Source organism: Balaenoptera physalus, assembly GCF_965194825.1.
Source record: "Balaenoptera physalus genome assembly, chromosome: 4".
In the NCBI taxonomy this organism is placed as follows: domain Eukaryota; kingdom Metazoa; phylum Chordata; class Mammalia; order Artiodactyla; family Balaenopteridae; genus Balaenoptera; species Balaenoptera physalus.
The window spans coordinates 19,318,789-19,340,506 of record NC_138891.1 but is presented as its reverse complement, the minus strand read 5'-3'; the positions used below and the strand labels follow the sequence as shown (position 1 = coordinate 19,340,506).

General features: G+C 34.6%; 1 protein-coding gene and 1 long non-coding RNA gene across 5 annotated transcripts in view; one reads left to right on the top strand and one right to left on the bottom strand.

Annotated features, from left to right (window-relative positions):
* Window positions 1-21,718, top strand: part of STAG1 (STAG1 cohesin complex component) — a gene marked incomplete at its 3' end in the record, with an annotated part of 426,381 nt that overhangs the window by 386,910 nt on the left and 17,753 nt on the right. For all 4 annotated transcript variants that reach the window (XM_082459166.1, XM_082459164.1, XM_082459165.1 and 1 more), the window contains 4 exons: window positions 13,513-13,605; window positions 15,961-16,135; window positions 17,854-17,993; window positions 21,097-21,198. In XM_082459166.1, the coding sequence (XP_082315292.1) occupies window positions 13,513-13,605; window positions 15,961-16,135; window positions 17,854-17,993; window positions 21,097-21,198 (510 nt within the window). The remainder of the gene's footprint in view (window positions 1-13,512; window positions 13,606-15,960; window positions 16,136-17,853; window positions 17,994-21,096; window positions 21,199-21,718) is intronic.
* On the bottom strand, window positions 152-11,370 carry LOC309659457. Its single transcript, XR_014262822.1, has 2 exons — window positions 8,034-11,370; window positions 152-4,183 (listed from the first exon to the last, which is right to left on the bottom strand). It is a non-coding gene; the product is annotated as an uncharacterized lncRNA (long non-coding RNA).

Sequence of the window (21,718 nt, the reverse complement as noted above, 5' to 3'; positions counted from 1 at the left end):
TGGGGAAAATAGGTCACCCATGAAAGTTTATAACCATGAGCTAACTGTCACATAGGTTTGCACCCTAAATTCATACAATTTCTATGGTCCATTAGAAAAAAAAAAACAAACAAAAACAAAATAAGATTTTGATTTAAAATGTTCTGTAGTGGTGGTATCCCCAAGCAACCTAAGACAATCAAATATAAATCCTTTCTGAAGGAACTTGCCTCAAAGAGTTTTCCACAAAGTTTTAAGAAAAATGAGCTCATGGTAAAAAACAAAAAACAAACAAAAAAACTCTACTAAAAAGAAAATTAGAAACCATGAAGAGAATCAGACTAAAAAAGTATTTTATACATTGGAATTATCTGACTTAAATATAAAACAAATATGTTTCAATTGTTTTATGAAATCAGAGAGTCTTGAATATATGAGTAAAGAGCAAACACTTGATAATGAACCAAATAAAAACACTATGATGTTTACATATCCTCAGCTTAACAAAGCACAAGCTATTCAACCAGTAAAGAACATAAATAATACATTTCCATATAGAACCAACTGCTTGATATGGAGCGTTCTTTTCTTGGAGAAGGAATTTCTTTTCTTTTTGTCCTTTCCAATGAATAATTTGAGGATTTCTTTGCCTTTGGAAGTAATTGGGGTTTTTTTTCTATTTTATTAACAGTTTCAGTCTTGAAAAGCAAAAATCAAAGTTAACCTCCTTTTATTGGAAACAAAAACCACTTTAAAACTATATTACATTTTCATGTTTTTTAAAATGTTCTTTTATATGGTAAGATTAAAGGAGATTGAATATATGTAAGTTAAAATTTGAAAGCAAGAGTTTATATATTATACACAATTACTTTTATTCTGATTTTTTCACCTGGTTGACTTTTATATTGTTTTTTTCCACTGACATCATTTTGGTTATCTGAGTTATTTGTATTTTAACTGAATGTTGATAACTACATTTTAGTAAATTTAGAATATACACTAGCCTAAAACTTTAGCATAATTAGTGGTTATTTCCTCCATTTAATTTAAATTCTGTCCCTTTACAACTGTGTTCCATAATTAGAGTGAGAATCTCTATTCTTGGACCTACTTCTTTGAATATTTTCTATTTTTTTAATCCTGTTACAGCAGAATTATTTTGAGATTCCTTGCCTTTCTATTTAATTTTCATCTGATACATTCTCCTAATAAAAATAACTTCCTTTTTGTCATTAATCATTCTACAGATTTTGTTGTTGTCATTGCCACAGTGGCAATGCAGATTTTGCAGGCAACACTGATTTTCTTCATTCCAGAAAGAATGCCATAGCATCTTTTAGTTGCTTTATTGTTCAGTTGATTTCCATTTGTAGTTTTGTGTGCATTTATATCACATGTGAACTTCTCCTTACTTAGGTGTCTCTCAAGTTGTTTCTTCTCACTTTGAAGTTGTTGATAATTTTTGTAAACCAAAGTATATTTAGTAATCGTGTATCGGTTGCATCTATAGTTTAAAAGTGGTTCTCTCAAAGAGATAATCTTGAAAAACATGAATCTTCAGGACACATACAAACTTGAAAAATTAATCTTTCATTGCTAATATTCCACCTTTTAAAATAATTATTTTAATGATTCTTACTTATAATAATCACAAGATCAGGAATTGCCAAACCTTCTAATTCCCTATATGATATAGGATATCTCTGAAAATGTAAGAGCCACATATATCAGCTATGTACACATGTAATCTATATCATTAACATCCCACTTGATAAGATATCAACTTCTTAAGTATATAGTCTCAGCCACATCATTAACTTGTGTAAATAACCTTTAGGCAAGTCACTTAAATAATTTTAAAATAGATAATTTATATCAAAGCGTTTTTTCAGTTGTAAAGGGCTTTCCAGGTACTAATAACAAGTGAAAAATCACTTATCTGTGTCTCAGATTATATTTTATGAAATTTAAAGTTGTATTGGGCCAATTCTTTCTAGCTCTAGAATTCTGCAATCTATGCTAAGGTTAATAACTGCTATACTGAAGATGTCTGGATAAATATACAAGAATCTTAACAGTGGTTACCTCTGGGAAATAGAAGTTCTTTGGGGGCAAGCATACGAAGGAAAGAAATTTACTTTTCCCTTTATACCTTTTGATACTTTTTGAGGGATTGTTTTTGTTGTTGATATTTAAAGTGAATATTAATATCACAAAAATTAATTTTTAAAAACTACTACTACGAAAACTTCTTGATTCTCCATCTTCTAATCATAGGTTTTGGTTTATCACATATAACTCACTGAGTTGTTGGACCTGTATGAATACTAGAAAAGTGCTTAGTATGTTCTGTATCTTATTTGGTGTAGCAGCATTCTTCTGTTGTTTGTAAATGTAATATTAGAGCTATAAAGGAATTTGGAAATAATTTGATGAAACCTGTTTGTTTTAGGTAAGGCCTAAAAGGGGACATTGTTATTTTTACCTTGTTGATATTTTACATTTTGTTAATCACTTTAATATAAATGCTCTAATTTAATTAAATCTGCTTAATAATACTATAAAGTGGATGTTATAATCCCATTTTACAGATAAGGAACCTAATACTTAACAAAAATTGAGACTTGTCTAAAATCACAGACTTACAGCACAAGTCTTTTGAATCTCAATCCTAGTGTCTTTCTGTTAGTACTCTTTAAAATCTTGTATTATGAAGCTTTTAATACAACTACGTTTATAGAGTTTTGTTGGTGGTGGTTTTCTTAAAAACAGATTTTCTAAGGACACACTGGGTGACTCCTCACTGAACACAAACTAGCAATATCAGTTATCAGTTAGTTGGGTATCGAAAAATTGTCACATGGCAGTTTTCTTTCATCATTCTGTATCCCTAAAGGTATTTAAATGAGAAGTTATGTGATTTTAAATGGCTGAGTTTGTAATGTCAGTGGCTTAGTTAAAGTATATGGAAGACTTTGCTAATGATGCACCTGAAATTCTCTATTCTCTTTTTCCCTTTAATTTGTTTCCTGAAATTTAAATGTAATACAGCAGACCCTTGGGGTCTATATATTTAACATTTGTAATATTGATTTTGTAGAGACAACTTGAAAGTCTTATTACATGAATTAATTTTGGTTTTTTGTTGTGGAATAATTATGTTAATATAGAATGAGCCATTTATCTAGTGAGGGAGCTGGCCACCTGACTGCTCTGTTTTTCTCTACTCATTGTTACATTTATAGAAATTCATTTAAATCTCTGAAGAGGTCACTTACATTTTTAATTAATAAATTATGCTTATTTGTTTTTAGTGTAAAATACAAGGTAGAATGGTTTTCTTAAATTTGAGCTTTCTTACTTGAGTATGTGTTCATTGTAAAGACTATATACATAAAATAAAATTTCCAAATCTTACCACCTGTGGATAACCACTGTTAATATTTTGGTGTATTTTCTTTTAGTACTTTTTCTTACATATTTTTCAATCTTACTGAGATCATGATGTATTTATAATTTTGTCTCTTCTTCAATTAACATAACATTTTCTTCATTTATTAAATGTTTATAGATAATATTTTTAATGTATGCATGGTAGTGCCTAGTATAGCTATACCATAATTTATTTTACCACTCTCCTCTCTTGGATATTTAGGTTGTTTAAACATTTTAACTAATAAAATTAATTCTGTGGTGGACATTCTGGTGCAAAAGCTTGTTCTGTGTTTTGCATTGTTACATCTTATATTCTTAGAAATGGAATTGCTTGATCAAAGACTACATACTTTTAAGGCTTAATACATATTGCCAAATTGCTCTTTAGAGAGTACTTTCTAAAATTTATTTTTCTTCCCTGTTGTCATGAACACTGTCATTCGGGGTATTATGAATGGTAGTTATATTTGAAGTTTAAATTCAAATTATAATTTAACTCAACAGTAAACAGTATTCTATAAATTGAAGTATATGAGACGACTGTATCAAGAACAGGATTAGATCTTTATTTGAAATAGAAGTGCACTGGGTTTCACCAATGGGTATTTCCTCTGTTCCCCTAATTTCCAGAGTTGAAGCTCTTTGGCAGTCTCACAGGTCATGCTCAGTATACTTTGCTCCGGTGCCCCCTAGTGCTGGTCCTGTAGAAGCAGCCTTCAGTTTCTCTTCTCTGTAGCAGAAAACATCCTTCTTCCTTCAGCTCCTTCTGGACATATACAAAGACATTTAAAGAGCCAGGTAAATAAGAGTTAGGGCTAAACTAATGCCCCTATTGCCTTTTTTGGCCTGGGGATCTAGAATTTATCCTCAATTTTTTTTCCTCCTGGGAGGAGCTGTCCTACTCTCTGTAGTCTTAAATTTGTAGTGCTCTCTGCCTCACCCTGCATGTTTCTATGCTGGACAGCAGTAGGAATGGCCTGGGGCAAACATCGCTGCATTCTGGACCCAGGCCTTATCCCTAAGTCTTTAAATTAAAGAAAATCTACATCCCCCAGAGAGCTACAAGTCAAATTATTATTGAGGAGTATAGCATGTTTACTGTGAAATTTGTTCCTCCATTACCCTCTTGACTGAAGGTTCTCCTCTGCATATTTCAACTTGTTTACCTCCAAACAAACTGGAGAAAAGAGAAGTTTAGGGTGAAGATGGGACTAGTGGTGGCCAAGCCCCATGAAGAGACATGTTTAACCTTGCTGTGTATAAAAATCTACAGGCTGCTTTCTAGACCTCTTCCTCTCCCCTTCCCAGTCCTTTAGAATAACAATTAATAAGAAAAGAGATAGGTCACTCAGGTCCTTCCCCCAAATTCCTGTAGTAACAAAATATAGATAGTACCTCTCCATCTGCAGAGTTAACTGCTTTGAAGGGGAAGGGAATGGGGCCAAGAGTTGGAAATAATAGCTATCCCTCTAGGAATGAATTTTTAGTAGTTTATAACCATTTTACTTCATTCTTTTCTAGATCTTTTCCCCCTACCTTTTATTTCTTGAGAAGACTATCCTCAGTAACTATCTAGTTAGTTTTAAGCCTTTCTTTTTGATTGGTCCATGACTTCAGAGTCATTCTTTGATAGCTTTGTTTCTATTAATATATCCTATCTCAAGTGCCTGATTGGCTGGTCTAGGAAAGTTAGGAGAGAAAGATCCAGGACTTGTTTTTACATTCATTTCTTGTTCAGCTCCCAGAATGTTCTTTTTTTAAAATCTGGAATACATAAGTAGATGGCTGTTTATACTGAACTCTGAACTTGTCCAAAGTTTTATCCAACTCTTAACATTCTAAAAACCTGTGGAAGTCAGAAGTAAATATGTTCAACTTAGAAGAGAACTTACAAGTCATGATTCCAACATTCTATTAAGAATTCTATGCTGTGTTTGCAACCCTATTCCTGGGCCTCTACTTTTGGAGCTTTCTATCTGTAAGGAATACCTTCCCACCCCTTGAAGGACAGCATAAGGCTTCCTCAGCTTCCCTAGCCTGTCCAGTTGGATGCTGTTTTTACTTACACAGGGACAGTGGTCTTTAAAGTACCACTTTATAAATACTCTTAACTCCTAAGATATTTAATAGTTCAGAATCTAAGTAATGAGCCAGGACTGAGAAGATCTATTCTAAATAACAATTATTATAATGTAAAAATGTGTTTTAACTGAGTTTATTAGAGGCCTAAAGCAACATTAAGAATATTTAAATGAAACGTTAACACTTCCCACATTTCAGTACAGAGATTGGAGATCTTTCTCCACCAAAATTAATGATAAAAGTTTACTTTCCTGTCAGGCCATTTATTTGAGTAAAAGGAAATAAGTGTTTTAACCTATTTAATATTCCCTGATAAAGTAATGCCTTTTCCTTTCCACAGTAGGTTTTTTATTTTGAAATTTTTTTTTCCCAGTGGTCATTCCGTAATTACTAGGTATTTGTTTAAACGACTTATTGTTTCTCACCTAATTTATATATATAAGAAGCTCCCAGTTTATAAATAGGATATATTTCCAGCATTTTTTCTGTTGGAGCATGGTCTTTGGAGTTAAATCCGAGTTTGAATTTTGACTCCATTTCTTACCACCTATGACAAAGGTATGCAAGTTACTTCACATTTGAACTTCAGTTTCCTAATATGTGATATTCACTGCTGGATAGGGTTGTTGGGAAGATTAAATTAAAAGAAATGTTTCAGTCAACAATAATTATTGTTTTGCTGGCATTAAACTGCAGTCCTAGTCTGTGCTTTCCTAATCTTCTCCCCTGCCAAAACCAAAAATTAATACTAAATGAACTATTATATAAGGTTATGGGAGCATGTAAACATGCTCAGTATCTACTGTAGGTTTGGAATATAGCATGGTAGATTTTGTCCTCCATCTATATTTTGAAAATCTGGGAATTCAAATCTCTCGCTTTGGTCCTAACAGTCACTACTTTTCCCCTGTTCCTCTGACTCCTTCTTTAGCTTCTTCATCTTTGTACACCACAGAAAAGAGAAATCAGAAGATGTTTTGGAACTACAGTAGGCAGCTTAAGGGTTCCTGGATCATAAGTGGATTAGCCTTTGAGGCAATGGCAGGAGTCAAGCAGGTGGGGATTCAGATCGCCAAGAACAGCAACAACATTGAAAACTAGGTATTACATTTGGGGTTTAAAAATCCAGTAGTTATTTTACTGTGTATTAACAAGAGTGGCACACTCACTCCTTAGCCTCAAAAGAGAAGCTAGTAGCAGTTATTCATATAAGAAAGCAATTTCAAAGATATTCCATAGGGTTTACCCTACCACAATGGTGACACCCAATGTATCCCAAGTGAATGAATTTAGTTACATGTGTTTCTATCATATTTACTATGACTAATGACTTAGTTGAGCTGAAAAATAATTAAATGAGCCTCGTTATATGTTAGTAATGATGCTAAGTACAGATAAGCATAACACAGTTTATACCTCCAAAGAGCTTTATAGCCCAGTACAGACTGGACGAACTATAGCCCATGGGCCAAATCTGGCCAGACGCCTGTTTTTGTAAGTAAAGTTCTAATGGAACGCAGTAATGCTCATTCATTTATGTACTGACTAGGGCTGCTTTCTTGCTCCAGTGGCAGAGTTAAGTAGTTCGAACAGAGACATTATGACCCACAAAGCCTAAAATATTTACTATCTGACCCTTTACACAAAAAGTTTGCCAGTCCCTGGCCTAGTAAGGTAACCCCTTGGTCTTGTTTGTAACTAGTTTAGTTTTGTGCCCCATTTTTATCATGAAAACTGATCACTAAATTCTTAACAGGCTTTATTTTCATATTCTAAGATCTTTGGCCTGATCTAGGTCCTTATTTCACACCTTTATCCTGTTTTATTTCTGCCTATTCTAAAAATGTGTATTTGTCAGATAATGTTGAAATAGTTTTATGTATTTACTGCTAGTTTTTCCATGGCTTCAGTTTCTGGCTATGATTATCTTAATGGTATTTCATAGTTGTGGATAAAAGGACAGCTAAATTTAGTCTTTCTCTAGACACATAAAATTGTGATACAAAATGAAAAGAAATCACCCATTTAAAATCTGCATGTTCTGTGTGTTTCAGAATTACACCCTTATCTTTCCTCACTGACTATAATCATATGGAGTACTTAGCTGTTAAGGGGCAATCTACATTTAAGATCTTTTTTTTTCTTCCCAAGATGTTAGGGTATTTTGAGCCTTTGTACCTTTGAGAAAACTTCTAATATAGCTTATATGATAAATTCACCATCTTAATTGTGCCAGCCTTATTTGGGAGTCTTCATTGTTGAGATTTTGCTGGTCGGGGTGTATTTTTAAAACATCATCTTAACTCGTTAAGAGATATTTCTCTTATTTTTGTCAGTAGATCACTGAAAAACTGAAACTATTTTAGCCCTTTCACATTAGAGCATATCAGGTTTCAGTCTTCTAATTCTTGGTTTCACTAGATCTACAGGGAAGCAAAAAAAATTTTAGCCAGGCTAGTGAAGCAACTTGCAAAAGGCATACAAAAGAATATAGCCAAGATATTATAATTTAAATTTCAGTGTAATCTTCTCACCTGACCCATTTGAATTCCTTTCCATAGCTACTTTAGGAAAAAGTGCTCTTAACGCCAAGCTGCTTTCTGAAAATAAGAGAAAATGTTGGTTTCATCTAGGAAAACACATTTGAAAGGAAGCACCATATACTTAGTCTACATTCTCTTATATGGACTGAGAGAGGAGATTACTCTTCTACTCTTTGCCTTCAGTTTCATCCCTATAATTCAAGTACTCTGGCTAGAAAGAGTAAGTAGAATTTATTTAAGTAGAATTCCATTGTGTTCAAAGCGTTAGAGGCACTCCCTGAACATTCTAGTTGCTTAAAATTGCAGTCTAGATAATTAGCATACCTTGTTCTTGGGTTGTTCTTTTTCAGCGTCTTTTGGGTTGACTGGCATTTTTGTTTATATATAAATATATTTGACTAACTGGAGTTTCAAATTTCTTGCCTCCATAATGCTGCCTGTTTCTTCAATATGTTAATTTTCCCGCATTATAAAAAGAGTCATTATAGCAAAATGGTTAAGAGCACAGACTCTGGAAGCAGACTGCTCTGGTTAATTTACTACTCCACTTACTAACTGTGTCTTTGGGCCTGCATTTAACATTTCTGTGCCTGTTTCTTCATATGTAGAATGGGAGTGATAATAGCAATACCCATCACAGTTGAGAGGATTAGTTGAGTTAATATGTGAAAAGCTTAGATTAGTAACTCGTACACAGTTAAGTGCCAAGTAAACGTTAACTTTATGTAGTGTAAGATGCCAGCATAATGAAGTTTGTAGGAAAATTGTGTTCTGAAATCCAAAAAAACCTAAATTCCGTTCCCAGCTGTTCAAAGGAATCTACTATATGAGATTAGCTAACTCTGTTAAATATACAGTAACTGTGCCTATTTACCTAAACCTATTGATTGGTACTTATATTTCTCTCAATGAATTCTAACTGATTACAATTAAGTTAACTTTCTTGAGCATTCAATATTTAGGTTGCATCCAAATCTATGCTAAACTTATTGCTAAAGAAGGCCTTTAGCTTCTCTCAGTATTTCCTTGATTACTTCCCATTTCCACTTTCTTCTTAAAATGCTACAATCAGTAGGTTGCTTACTTAGTTGTGATGTTAAATTTACAACTCCTCAGATGAATTGGCAAGTAATCATTTTACATAAGACACATTTGCTTTATGATTGACCTTTAAAGGAATCTTTTGCCTCCAACTCCAAAGATAGTTGATTCCCTAGACTGCTTCAAACTGCACACTAACCATGAAATTTAAGGGAATAAAGGAGCATTAATACCTCCTAGCATTTTTTAATCATATTTATTGTGTGATAAAATGAACACATTACATATTTCTCCCTAGGATTGTGGTATCATCTGTATTATGTGTACTTGGATTTCATTCAGCAAATATTTACTAAACATCTGCCCATGTGCCAAGCACTATTCTAGGTACTAGCAGGAACTGAACATTCATCCTTTGCATACTACGTTTACCAGTTAGCACCTGTATGTTCTCATTTGAGTGCCTAAATTAATTCAGCAGAATCACAGAATGCAATAGAACCTCAGAGAATACATAGTTCAACCCTCTTGTTTATAGATTTTTAAAATCTGTAATCCTGGGATATAAGATAATTTCTCTAAGGTCACATAGCTAGTTAGTAGCATGGCCTGCATTTTGTTTTTCTTTCAGTTATTTATTCAACAAATATTCTTAAATCTTTTATATTGAAAAAGTCAACAAAGACGCCAAAAGACCTCTAGCAGCCATCCTATTTTTCTCACTCTTTATTGTTTTTGCTTTTTGTTGTTGTTGTTTTTAATAGATCTTTATTGGAGTATAATTGCTTCACAACACTGTGTTAGTTTCTGTTGTACACCAAAGTGAATCAGCCATATGCATACATATGTCCCCATATCTCCTCCCTCTTGCGTCTCCCTCCCACCCTCCCTATCCCACCCCTCTAGGTCATCACAAAGCACCGAGCTGATCTCCCTGTGCTATGCTGCTGCTTCCCACTAGCTAATTATTTTACATTCGGTAGTGTATATATGTCAATTCTACTCTGACTTTGCCCCAGCTTCCCCCTCCCACCCTGTGTCCTCAAGTCCATTCTCTATGTCTACATCTTTATTCCTGCCCTGCAACTAGGTTCATCGGTGCCATTTTTAAAATTTTTTTTTAGATTCCATATATATGTGTTCACATACAGTATTTGTTTTTCTCTTTCTGACTTACTTCACTCTGTATGACAGACTCTAGGTCCATCCACCTCACTACAAATAACTCAGTTTCGTTTCTTTTTATGGCTGAGTAATATTCCATTGTATATATGTGCTACATCTTCTTTATCCATTTATCTGTCAGTGGACATTTAGGTTGGTTCCATGTCCTGGCTATTGTAAATAGTGCTGCAATGAACATTGTGGTACATGTCTCTTTTTGAATTATGGTTTTCTCAGGGTATATGCCCAGTAGTGGGGTTGCTGGGTCATATGGTAGTTCTGTTTTTAGTTTTTACAGTCAAACTTTTTTGAAAGAGTTGCCTTCTTTCTTATCTCCTTTCTACCCCTTGCGGTTTGACTTTAGCCCTTTTAATTACTTTGAGAGTGTTCAACCCAAGGTTACTCACAACCTTGAGTTGCTTTATCCTTGCAATACTTTCTAATCCTTATCTTGTCTTTTGGTAACATTTGTCATCGTTAAACTATTCCATTCTTTTTTCTTTTTTTCTTTTTTATTTTTTTGGCTGCATTGGGTCTTCGTTGCTGCACGCAGGCTTTCTCTAGTTGTGGCGAGTGTGGACTACTCTTTGTCGCAGTGCGTGGGCTTCTCATTGCAGTGGATTCTCTTGCTGCAGAGCATGGGCTCTAGGCACGCGGGCTTCAGTAGTGGTGGCTCACGGGCTTAGTTGCTCCATGGCATGTGGGATCTTCCCGGACCAGGGATCAAACCCGTGTCCCCTGCATTGGCAGGCGGATCCTTAACCACTGCACCACCAGGGAAGTCCTTCTATTCATTTTTAAATGTTTTCTTTCCTTACCTCTGGGATGCCATGTTCTGGTTTTGTTCTTACTTCTCAGACCATTTCTTAGATTTCTTCATATGCTCTTCTTTCTCATCCATCTGTTAAATATTGGTGTTCCCCAGGATACTTTTGTCAGCCCTCTTTATTTACATATTCTCCTTTAACAGTCTCATCTACTTCCATTGCTTCTGCTGCCAGCTAAATACAGAGGACTCCCAAGTCTCTACCCTTGCTCAGATTCTTTACCATGGACTTTGAATTCATCCAACTGCCTACTAGACATCTCTAGTAGCATATCTTTCAGGGATCGTAGATCATCATCTCTAAAGCCAAACTTGTTACCTTAGCATTTGTTCCTGTGTTAACTATCTTGGTGACTTATACCGTAAGCCATTTAGTAGGCAACTACCTAGAAATTTAGGCGTAACATCAACATCCCCTGTTGTGATTAGTTCCTAAATTCTATCAATCCTGCTGCTTTAATTTCTTTTCACTCTATTTACATCTTTTCTGCCAACATTTCATTTTCAGGCCCTCATTTTAGATTATTCCCATGGCCTTTGTGATGAACTGTAGAATAATGATTAGAAGCATGGGCTTTAGAGTCAGATAACCCTAGGTTTGGATCCTTACTCTATCACTTAGAATCTATATGTGCTCTGAACTTCAGTTTCCTCATCTGTAAAATAGGAGTATTAACCACTTACTTCACAGAGTGATTGTGAGACTTCAGTTTATGCCCCTTAGAACACAGTATTTGGTACATAATAAGCCCTCAACAGAAGATTGTATTTACTATTAACTAGCCTCCCTATTTTATATCTTTCTCCCTTCTGCTTAGAATATGATTCTTTAACATAAATTATTACAACTTCATGATAAAAATCCTATTCATTAGTTCCTTTATTGCCGACAGGATAATAGCCAAATACTTTAACATGGCATTTTAAGTACTTTCCATTTAAATGGAAAATGGGTCCTCTTTTTCTCTTCAGTTTTCTCTCACCACTCTCCTCCCTGTTTGTGCCTCAACTGCAATAAATTAGCAGTCTCTCAAAAGCACCTCTGGGCTTTTGAACATTCTGTGCCCTCTGGAACACCTTTCCCTATAGGTAGATAATTTTTAGTTGTTCAGAACTCAGCTTACATGTAGTCTTCTTTGGGAACCCTTCTGTGACTACTTTTGACTCTGGGTTAGGCTTTCCAACATAGCACTCCTTACATTCTGTTGTGGTTGCCTGTTCTCTTGTCTGTTTCCCCTAATGCTTTGTGAGTCTTTGAAATTAAAGGTCAAGGAATGTTGAGGTTTGGTTGTTGGATGTTCATCTGCAGGAACATTAAAGGTACTGGAGGCAGTGTCCTTTTTACTACTCTGCACAAGATGATCTTATTCCTTCTTCTGAATATTGCACTCATTTTAGCAAGAGGAAATATGTATAATTTTTAAAGTATCATTATTTGGTATGTGAAGATCCCAAAAAGGAATAAGTACGGTCATCTGTACAAAACAGAGTAGTTTAAAGAATTTTAGTTTCACAGAGTACTTTTTAAAAGTGATTTCTACATCAGCCTATGCTCATTTAATTACTCTTCATTACTATTTTAAATATTGATATCATACTGAGTCATCTGCCTGCATCTTGCTCATTAGTCAGTGAAAAGAACGTGAACTCTGATATCAGACTGTCCTGGTTTCAAACACTTGCTAATAATAACTACTTCTTCTAATCAATATAAATATGAAATTATGTAACAGCCCTCATACCAGTGCCTGGCACATTATAGGTACTTGATAAATTTAAATTTCCTTTTATACTTTTTAAGTGTTTCATTTTGAATATTATATGGCCATCTGATTAAATCCTATTCACCCATCCAATCTTAGATTAAAGGCCATCTTTCTATGAAGCTGCCTCCAACTCAGCTCTTTCTGCTACAGTTAGAGTTAACACCAAAAAATTAAACACTTAATTACTCTCTAATTGGTCTAACTCCCTGCTAAGATGTTAACTGTTTGAGAACATGGACACTATCTTAAAGTTATCTTTTCCCCTTGACATTTTGCAGAGTCCTGAGAATATGGGAGTACATGTTTATTGCTTAATTGATTTTTTTCAGTATGCTGCTGCACTTTACTACCAGCTAGTATTTGCTATAGGAATGGCTAAAAATTTTAATATCAGCCTGAGTAAACCATACTGATAAAGGAAAATATGTTGGAGGAAATCATACTGAGCATTCCAAAGCTAAATGGAACTGAGTATTCAGGATTATCAGTTTCGCTGACCCTTCCATTAAGATAACTAGGAAATAACTATATGATTTGGTTCCCAACAATAAATTTGGTTTTATGAATTTCCTTAACAATAAACTAGTTTGGCTATTTTCCATTTATTATTTCTTCTGGATCAGTTTTCTAGGATATTGTAATTCATGCTTGTAAATTTGAATGTGTCTTACAGGAGGATTTGTTGGTATTGAGGAAAACAGTGAAATCCTTTTTGGCTGTTTGCCAACAGTGCCTATCTAATGTTAATACTCCAGTGAAGGAACAGGTAAGAAATTGTCAGTTAAGAGCTCTCAATAAAAATAACTCAAATGAGTTACTGAAGAACAGTAAGAATATGTAAATTTTTTTTAAGAAGATGTAATTTTTTTTTTTTAAAAGACAGTGAAATAGAAAGTCTTTATTTATTTATTTATTTATCTATGGCTGTGTTGGGTCCCCGTTTCTGTGCGAGGGCCTTCTCCAGTTGTGGCAAGCGGGGGCCACTCCTCATCGCGGTGCGCGGGCCTCCCACCATCGCGGCCTCTCCCGTTGCGGAGCACAGGCTCCAGATGCGCAGGCTCAGCAATTGTGGCCCATGGGCCCAGCCGCTCCGCGGCACGTGGGATCCTCCCAGACCAGGGCCCGAACCCGCGTCCCCTGCATTGGCAGGCAGACTCCCAACCACTGCGCCACCAGGGAAGCCCCAGAAGATGTAATTTTTTATGACAGTTCTTAGCATGCAGGTTTATCCCTAACATTTGTGGCACCTGGGACAAGAATATAGATGTCTGAATATTTAAGTTATAAAGTAAGCTAACCCGTTACACGTCTTTGTACCTTGACAAGTATACTGTCATAATGGCCTGGAAGGCCAGGTTCAAATTTAGAATTCTTGATTCCTAAGAGTTCTATACCAGAACTTGGAGGGTTGGGGAGCTGGCATAGGGTCCACCTTCTCTTCTCACCTTCAGCTCTTTCCCACACCAGGTAGAACTCCTCACACATGCATATGAACAATTCAGCCCCCATATCCAAACTATCAACATCACTTCCTCAAACAGCTGCTCCTTGATAACCCTGGGGCCTAGGAGTACACACTGGGGATGCAGTGTGTCTAGGAAAGATGCCTGTGCACCCCCTGGTAGCAGAATCAGGTCTGTGAGGGCAGGGAATTCCTGAATCCCTGTACCTGGGCAGTGATGTAAAGTAGGGGTGCAGGTGGGCATATCCCATTGGTCCAACAGACCCCTCACCCCTTGGGAAAGGTCGTAGACCAAAGAGGGTCAAAGTGGAGCCCAAGGCAATACCATTTTCACAAAGTGATTTTGTAATCTATTTAATTATACTGTACTATTAGGAAATACTTTTATACAAAACAGATACACCTTTTCCATATCGTTTTTTATTATGATGTTGGGCTAGAAAACGAGTTTACATCTAAAAGAGTACAGCAGTACTTACCCTTTGCTATCTCTTCTTACAAATAGGTTATCCAGGTCTCTTCTATATTGAGTTATCAGCATCTAACGTAAATGGGAACAGAAATGGTCTTTCCTAAACCTTATTCTCTAAACCTTCTGAACTCAACCAGTGCTGTCTAAAAAGTACCTAGCTCAGGACATTTAAGCCAAAAATTCAGTGTTTCTGCATCCTCACTGTTTGGTGACATGCAAAAGTATGGCCTCAGTTAAAAATATATATTCTCCTGGATTCCTTTCATGTTCTCCTCTTTTCAAGTGACTCAAATAATGTATTTCATGGCTGTGTACTTAGAGCATGAACTGCCATGAGTCTTGCTGGAGGTAAACAACCAAGTATACAGCCATCTCCAGATACATTCCAAAATTATGTTTTCCCATAGAAGTCAATTTTTAGAAGGGGGTGAGTGGATTGTTTTGAGGTATCAGAGCCCTCAGTTATTCCATAACAAAATCTTTCAGTTTCAATAAACTGATGATACAAGTTTATTTTGTACCATCCATTAAATAGGATAAATGTGGCAACATAACTATAATACTTTCTCTATGGGGAAATATATTGAAAGTTTCTTTATGTGGTTACATTTGTTGGGAAGCTTTCAGTCACTGGTTTTTATGTGAATGATCTTGAATTCAATTTTAACCTACTGTTAAAAATTTTATTTTACAATAGATTTTTTTAAAGAAGAATCCAAAATAGGAGCTTACAGATTTAGAGTACTACATTGTAATTTGTTGAATTATACAGTTTGTGTTAAGATTTATGCTTATTATTTGATTATGCAGTATAAGATTGATTTGTAACATCTGTCATTAATTTATTATATCAATTTTGTATTTCCAGAGTTGAGTTTAACTCATATTTTATGAGTTCAAGTCAAAAATCTCTTAATCAACTGTTTTGAGTTAATACAGCCAAGTAAAAGAAATAGGTTATATTTAGGGGGGTGGAGAGTCTTAAGTATGACTAGTATGTAATGAGACAGCATAATTTTATTCAGTTTGGAAATTAAAATTAAGTAGCTGCAATTTGAATACTCAGAATTTCTATTATGGTACTGTTATTGAGCTGTATTTAATTTAGTATATTTTCATTAACATTGATGTGTAGTTACAGCTACATTTGTACAATATTTTACTGATGAATTTCCTTTGCATTCCAGGCTTTCATGTTACTCTGTGATCTATTGATGATTTTCAGCCACCAATTAATGACAGGTGGCAGGGAGGGCCTTCAGCCTTTGGTGTTTAATCCAGATACTGGACTTCAGTCTGAGCTCCTCAGTTTTGTGATGGATCATGTTTTCATTGACCAAGATGAGGAGAACCAGAGCATGGGTATTTGTAGCTATCATTTTGTCAATATTGATCTTGTTTTACCAACACCAAAAGATATGAGAAAAAATTTCAAATTCAATCCTAAAAAATACTACAATTTCTCTCTTTAAAAAAAAAGTGAATACATTCATGTAGTTCAGAAACCAACAAGAATAAAAATATACACAGTGAGGTGTCCCTGCTTTAACTTTAACTTAGTACCTTAAAGATCTTTCCCCATCACTACGTACAGAGCTTCCTTATTCTAATAGCTACATAGTATTTTATTATTTACATATAGCATAATTTATATTATTCATCTCATATTGATTGACATTTGGCTAGTTTCCAATCTTCTATTATAATCTATGCTATAATGAATAATTGTGTACATTTGTCATTTCCCACATGTGTAAAATGTATATTTAGGATAGATGTTTTTTTTCTAATTGAACTGCTTCCAGGTTCACAATTTTTCTAAAGGAAAGCATCTGAGTTCCTTTCTGCTTCTGAGTAGTGATCATATATTACTTAAATTAACAAAATGTGACTCTAAGATGCTAAGTGCTAAAAGAATGTTATCAAACCTCACCAGTCAAAATTGTGCTGAGCCTGCAGAATGAAAACTTAGTAAAATTAGACTGAATATAAATAATTATAAATAAACATTATATAGGTTATTTGTGAAATAGATAATCTCTAAGATCTGTGGCATATCAGATCCACAGATCTACCTGGTGCTATTAGAATGTTCTTTATTTAACAGAACATTTTAGAAAATACTGGGCTGTGAACAAAGGATCTTTATTTTGAGCTCATATTAATCTCAGGAGATAAAATTTACCTTCTACTTATCTTAAGCAAAAAGATTTCCAACTTCTCAAAGCATTGATGCTTCACAGCAGGACCAGTTAATAGAAAGGGAAGAGAAAAGTTGAGAGTAAGTTTTTTTATGAATATATACATGCAAAGAAGGGAAGGAAGAACACTGTCCCTAAATAAGGGCATGCCAAAACATGAGAGGGTCAGTACAGAGCCTGAAACAAATGTGTTAACTTTTATTGTCTGTGGCCTTGTGGAGAAATTTTTCTTGGGATTAGAAATAGATAAACCAATAGGGCCTTAGAATCTAAAAATTGAGGAATAAAGACTACTTGTTTGAAAGCATTTGGTAAGGTTTTGTTTAAAAAAATGCATATGTACATTAACATGGTTTGCAAAATATACTTTCTCAGCTTACAGTGTAATGATGTTTAGGACAAGAACTGAAAACTAACTCCTCCATATAATTTCCATTACTCCCCATATATTTTTCTAAAAGAAAACTTTTTCCCTGTGTCTTAAAATTTTCTAGAAATTTCTTCTCTGTAGAAATACATTAGCACATAAGGAATATTCAGATAAGAGAAGACAGCATTTTAAAGGTAAACAGAACAACAGTATTATTATGATGAAAGTATCAGAAAAAAAATCTATATGGTTTGTTTACCTTACTCAATCTTTGCTATGACAGTCTCCCAGAAGACAGAAACCTTAGTGCCTACTAAGTGTTTAATAAATGTTTAACTAAATATAGCATCCTAAAATAATGAGTATAACTAACGGTTTTTATCCTATCTAAAACTGAATTGTACCTATTTGTAAAGTTATAAGCTGGTTTTTTATTATTCAGATTGTCTACTTTGTTTTACCTTGGATAAAGGGCCAAAGTTCATAAATAATTTATTTTCTGTGGTTAGAGGGTGATGAAGAAGATGAAGCTAATAAAATTGAGGCCTTACATAAGAGAAGGAATCTACTTGCTGCCTTCAGCAAACTTATCATCTACGATATTGTTGACATGCATGCAGCTGCAGACATCTTTAAACACTACATGAAGGTATAGTTTTACAGTCTTTTTTTAAACGGGTAAAAGGATATTTATTTATTAAGATATTAGTTTCATATTCTTATTTTTCTCCTTCCACTTAAGTGGCAGAGAAGTTTGCAATTAAAGATGAAAGAATGATGAATAAGCTAAAATTGACAGCTTTTACCTAAATATTATTGATGATTTTCTGACATATTTAAAATTCCTCTCTTTTATATATGAGCTTTTTATCACTCTATACTATTATATCAATTCCATAAAGTAGGAGTTGCTTACATTTATATGAAAGAATGCCTTTTTATTTTCATGAGGCCATGGACTCTTCGGAAGAAAGCTAACTCTCTTCCCTATGAAATCTCTTCACATATATTTATAAGTATGCCTACTACTGTGTTGCCAGGCACTCAGGTTACAAAGATTTTTAAATTCCTGATCCAAAGTGGTCTAAAGCTGGAAATAGTCAAGTAATTAGACAATTGCATTTATACAGTATAATAGAAGTACGTATAGGGGTTCCTGGAAATATATAAAACAGATACCCCACTCTTAAGAAATATGAGGGTTAATGAAAACTGCTTAGAAGTGCCTTCTGAACTAAGTCTGAGACGATAAGCATAAATCAGCCAGTCAAGCAAAAAAGTAGTGGGAGGACTTTTAGGCAGATTGGACTTCCGTGTACAAAGCAAAGGAAATGAATTGTTTGGGGGAAATGCAGGTAATTTGATATAGCAACATAGATTGCTTATGAGAATGGAGCCAGAGGTAAGATTTAAAGAAACTGACAGGGTAGACCTTATATGCTGTGTGAGAACTTGGGATTTTTTTCCTGAGGGAGGTAAAGAGATGTCGAAGGGTTTTATACCATTCTTTATTATGACAGGATTTTGATAGGTTGTCGCCTTCCTGGCTGCTCTCCTTTCCAGAAGCTGCATTTTGTTTCTGAACCACAAAAAAAGCAGTGCTCAAAAATCTTTGATATAGCCTAAGAGGCACACTTCTCAGTTTATGTATTTTGGCCTTGTTCTTATGTCAGAGACAGTATTTTATTTTGCCCATGTTCAGAATATTGTGTATTCCACTGATTCACATGTTTATGTCCAATTCTAGTTATGACATAGTAACTAAGTCATCATATTTTGCTAAACAACTGCAATGTGATGAGCACTGTGTTTGTAGCCAGGGATTTAAATAAGACATGATTTCTGCACTAAGGAGGTTACAGATTAACAGAGAAACTGAAATGTAAACATAATATAACATGCTAATAATGAATAGCTGCCTATGTTCTATGCCATTTATATTTGAGACACTGTTCTAAAGCTTTTACATTATCTTTGTTGATTACAGTAACTCTGTGAGTTAGGAAATAATATCATATTTACAGATAAGGAAATTAAGGCTCAGAGAGGGTAAATAACTTTCGAAGATCCACACAACTTTTTTTTATTATTTATTTATTTACTTACTTACTTACTTACAGACTGCGTCGGGTCTTAGTTGCAGCATGCAGGATCTTTCATTGCAGCACGCGGGTTCTTCATTGCAGTGCGTGGGCTTCTCTCTAGTTGTGGCACGCGGGCTCCAGAGTGCATTGGCTCAGTGGTTGCGGCACGAGGGCTCCAGAGCGCGTGGGCTCTGCAGTTGCGGCACGTGGGCTCTCTAGTTGTGGCGCATGGGCTCAGTAGTTGCAGTGTGCGGGCTTAGTTGTCCCGCGGCATGTGGGATCTTAGTTCCCTGACCAGGGATCAAACTGGTGTCCCTTGCATTGCAAGACCAATTTTAACCACTGGACAACCAGGGAAGTCCCCACACAACGATTAAAGTAGCAAAAACTGGCATTCGATTTTAGGTTTGCCTAGCTTCAAAGCTTAGGTCTTTCCACTAAACCATAAAGCCTCATCATGATTACTGTAGTGATAGATGTATAAATTACAAAGCAAGCACAAATAGAGACAAGTGAGCAACCAGAGAAGGCTTCCAAAAGTAATGTCGAAATGGGGTTTGGTTAGATGAATATGAGCTTAATATGGTTTTCCTTGTCATCCCTTAGCAATACTGTCTTGGTTTCAAGAAATAAGCTTTATCATCCTTAGCAATTTTTACACTCCTCTGTTCTTTCTACGCTTTAATCTTTTTGTGAATATTCTAATAGTTGTTTGCTATTCTTTATTATACATCCTTGTCTATTTGGCTTTTTGCCTCATTTCTCTGTGTGATCGTTAAAAATCTGAATTTATTGTTGATCTACCTGTCGAACCACTTTAGTGTTCTCATTTATCTTTCTCTCTTTATCTGCATTGAGATAATTTTTAATTGCACTGAAAGGATGATTCTTTCGAGACATTTCCCGTTTTTTTTGCACCTCACATCATGGAAGTATACCCATCTTCTTGAAGATTATAAAAATCCAGTTGTCAAGCTAATATACTCACTTCTTTACATAGGTTATAGGTTTTATGCTCTAGCTTCGAAGTAACATCCAGATTTAATGTCTCAAAGTTTTTCCTAATTATTTACTCACAAGGAAAACTCTTTAAATCCTGTGTCCAAAAATTGAATTATAAAGAAATTAGTTGAATTTTTCTTAATCACTGTTGAAGAAGTCAGTGTTTTTATTTTTTATAATGGTAAAATATAGACATGTTATGGGGGATAATGAGTGCACAAAAGTATTCAGTGAAAACTTAAATCTATTACTGTAATCTGCCCTTCCCCTTATTTAGGCCTACTCCCCAGAAGTAAGCAAGCAATTTTAACTGTTTTGATTTTAGCTCTTTAAGATGTTTCTGTCAGAGTTCTATTTCTTGATTTGTCACCTTTTAAATCTATTGAATCCATGTTGTAAAGAATGAGGAATTTTGCTCACCTATATCACTTCTTCTTCTCTTGGAATTCCCAATTTTTTAGTTTTATTATTATTAGTTATTTCATAATTTTAAATATCAAATGTGTATTCCTTTAACTTTAGACAATATCTTTTAACTCTCGTTAGGTTTTTAAGATGAAAAATTAAACACCTCTGTACTCACCTTTCCATTTCTTTCATCAGCCTATTATTTATCTCATTAAATATCAACAGTTTTAAAACTATGTTTTTTTCTTTTTCTCACAGTATTACAATGACTATGGTGATATTATTAAGGAAACACTGAGTAAAACCAGGCAGATTGATAAAATTCAGTGTGCCAAGACCCTCATTCTCAGTTTACAGCAGGTAAGAAATTTGAAGGGAAAGAGATGAAGGGTAGAATTAATATTATTGAGCACTTCCATGTGCTTATTATTATGTGCTAGGTATCTTACCTCATTTAAATTAGGTCATTACATTAATACATTACTATGGATACTTTCTGGTACAAAGATGTGTTATGTGTCTTTTCTTTAGGAAGACAGTCCTATAGTTCACATTTCAAATAGATGAAATCCTAAGGTGATCTATTCTTAGACCAGATGAAATGCCAAATTGGATATTTTGAAAGAATCATTTTTAAAGAAAAAATTTAAAAATACATTTTTAAAGTATTTAATAAGGGAAGGGGCAACAATAGTATCCAAAGAAGAAAATATGTCACATGTATTGCCTAACTAAGATTTCTAGTAAATGCCTAGTATTAACGTAGAGATGGGAGAGTTGGGGATGGCTGTAGGTATGTATGTATATATTTAGCCTATGATAAAGGTCAGTGGGGAAAGGATCGGGCCTATTCATTAGGTGATAGCCCTACATAACATGT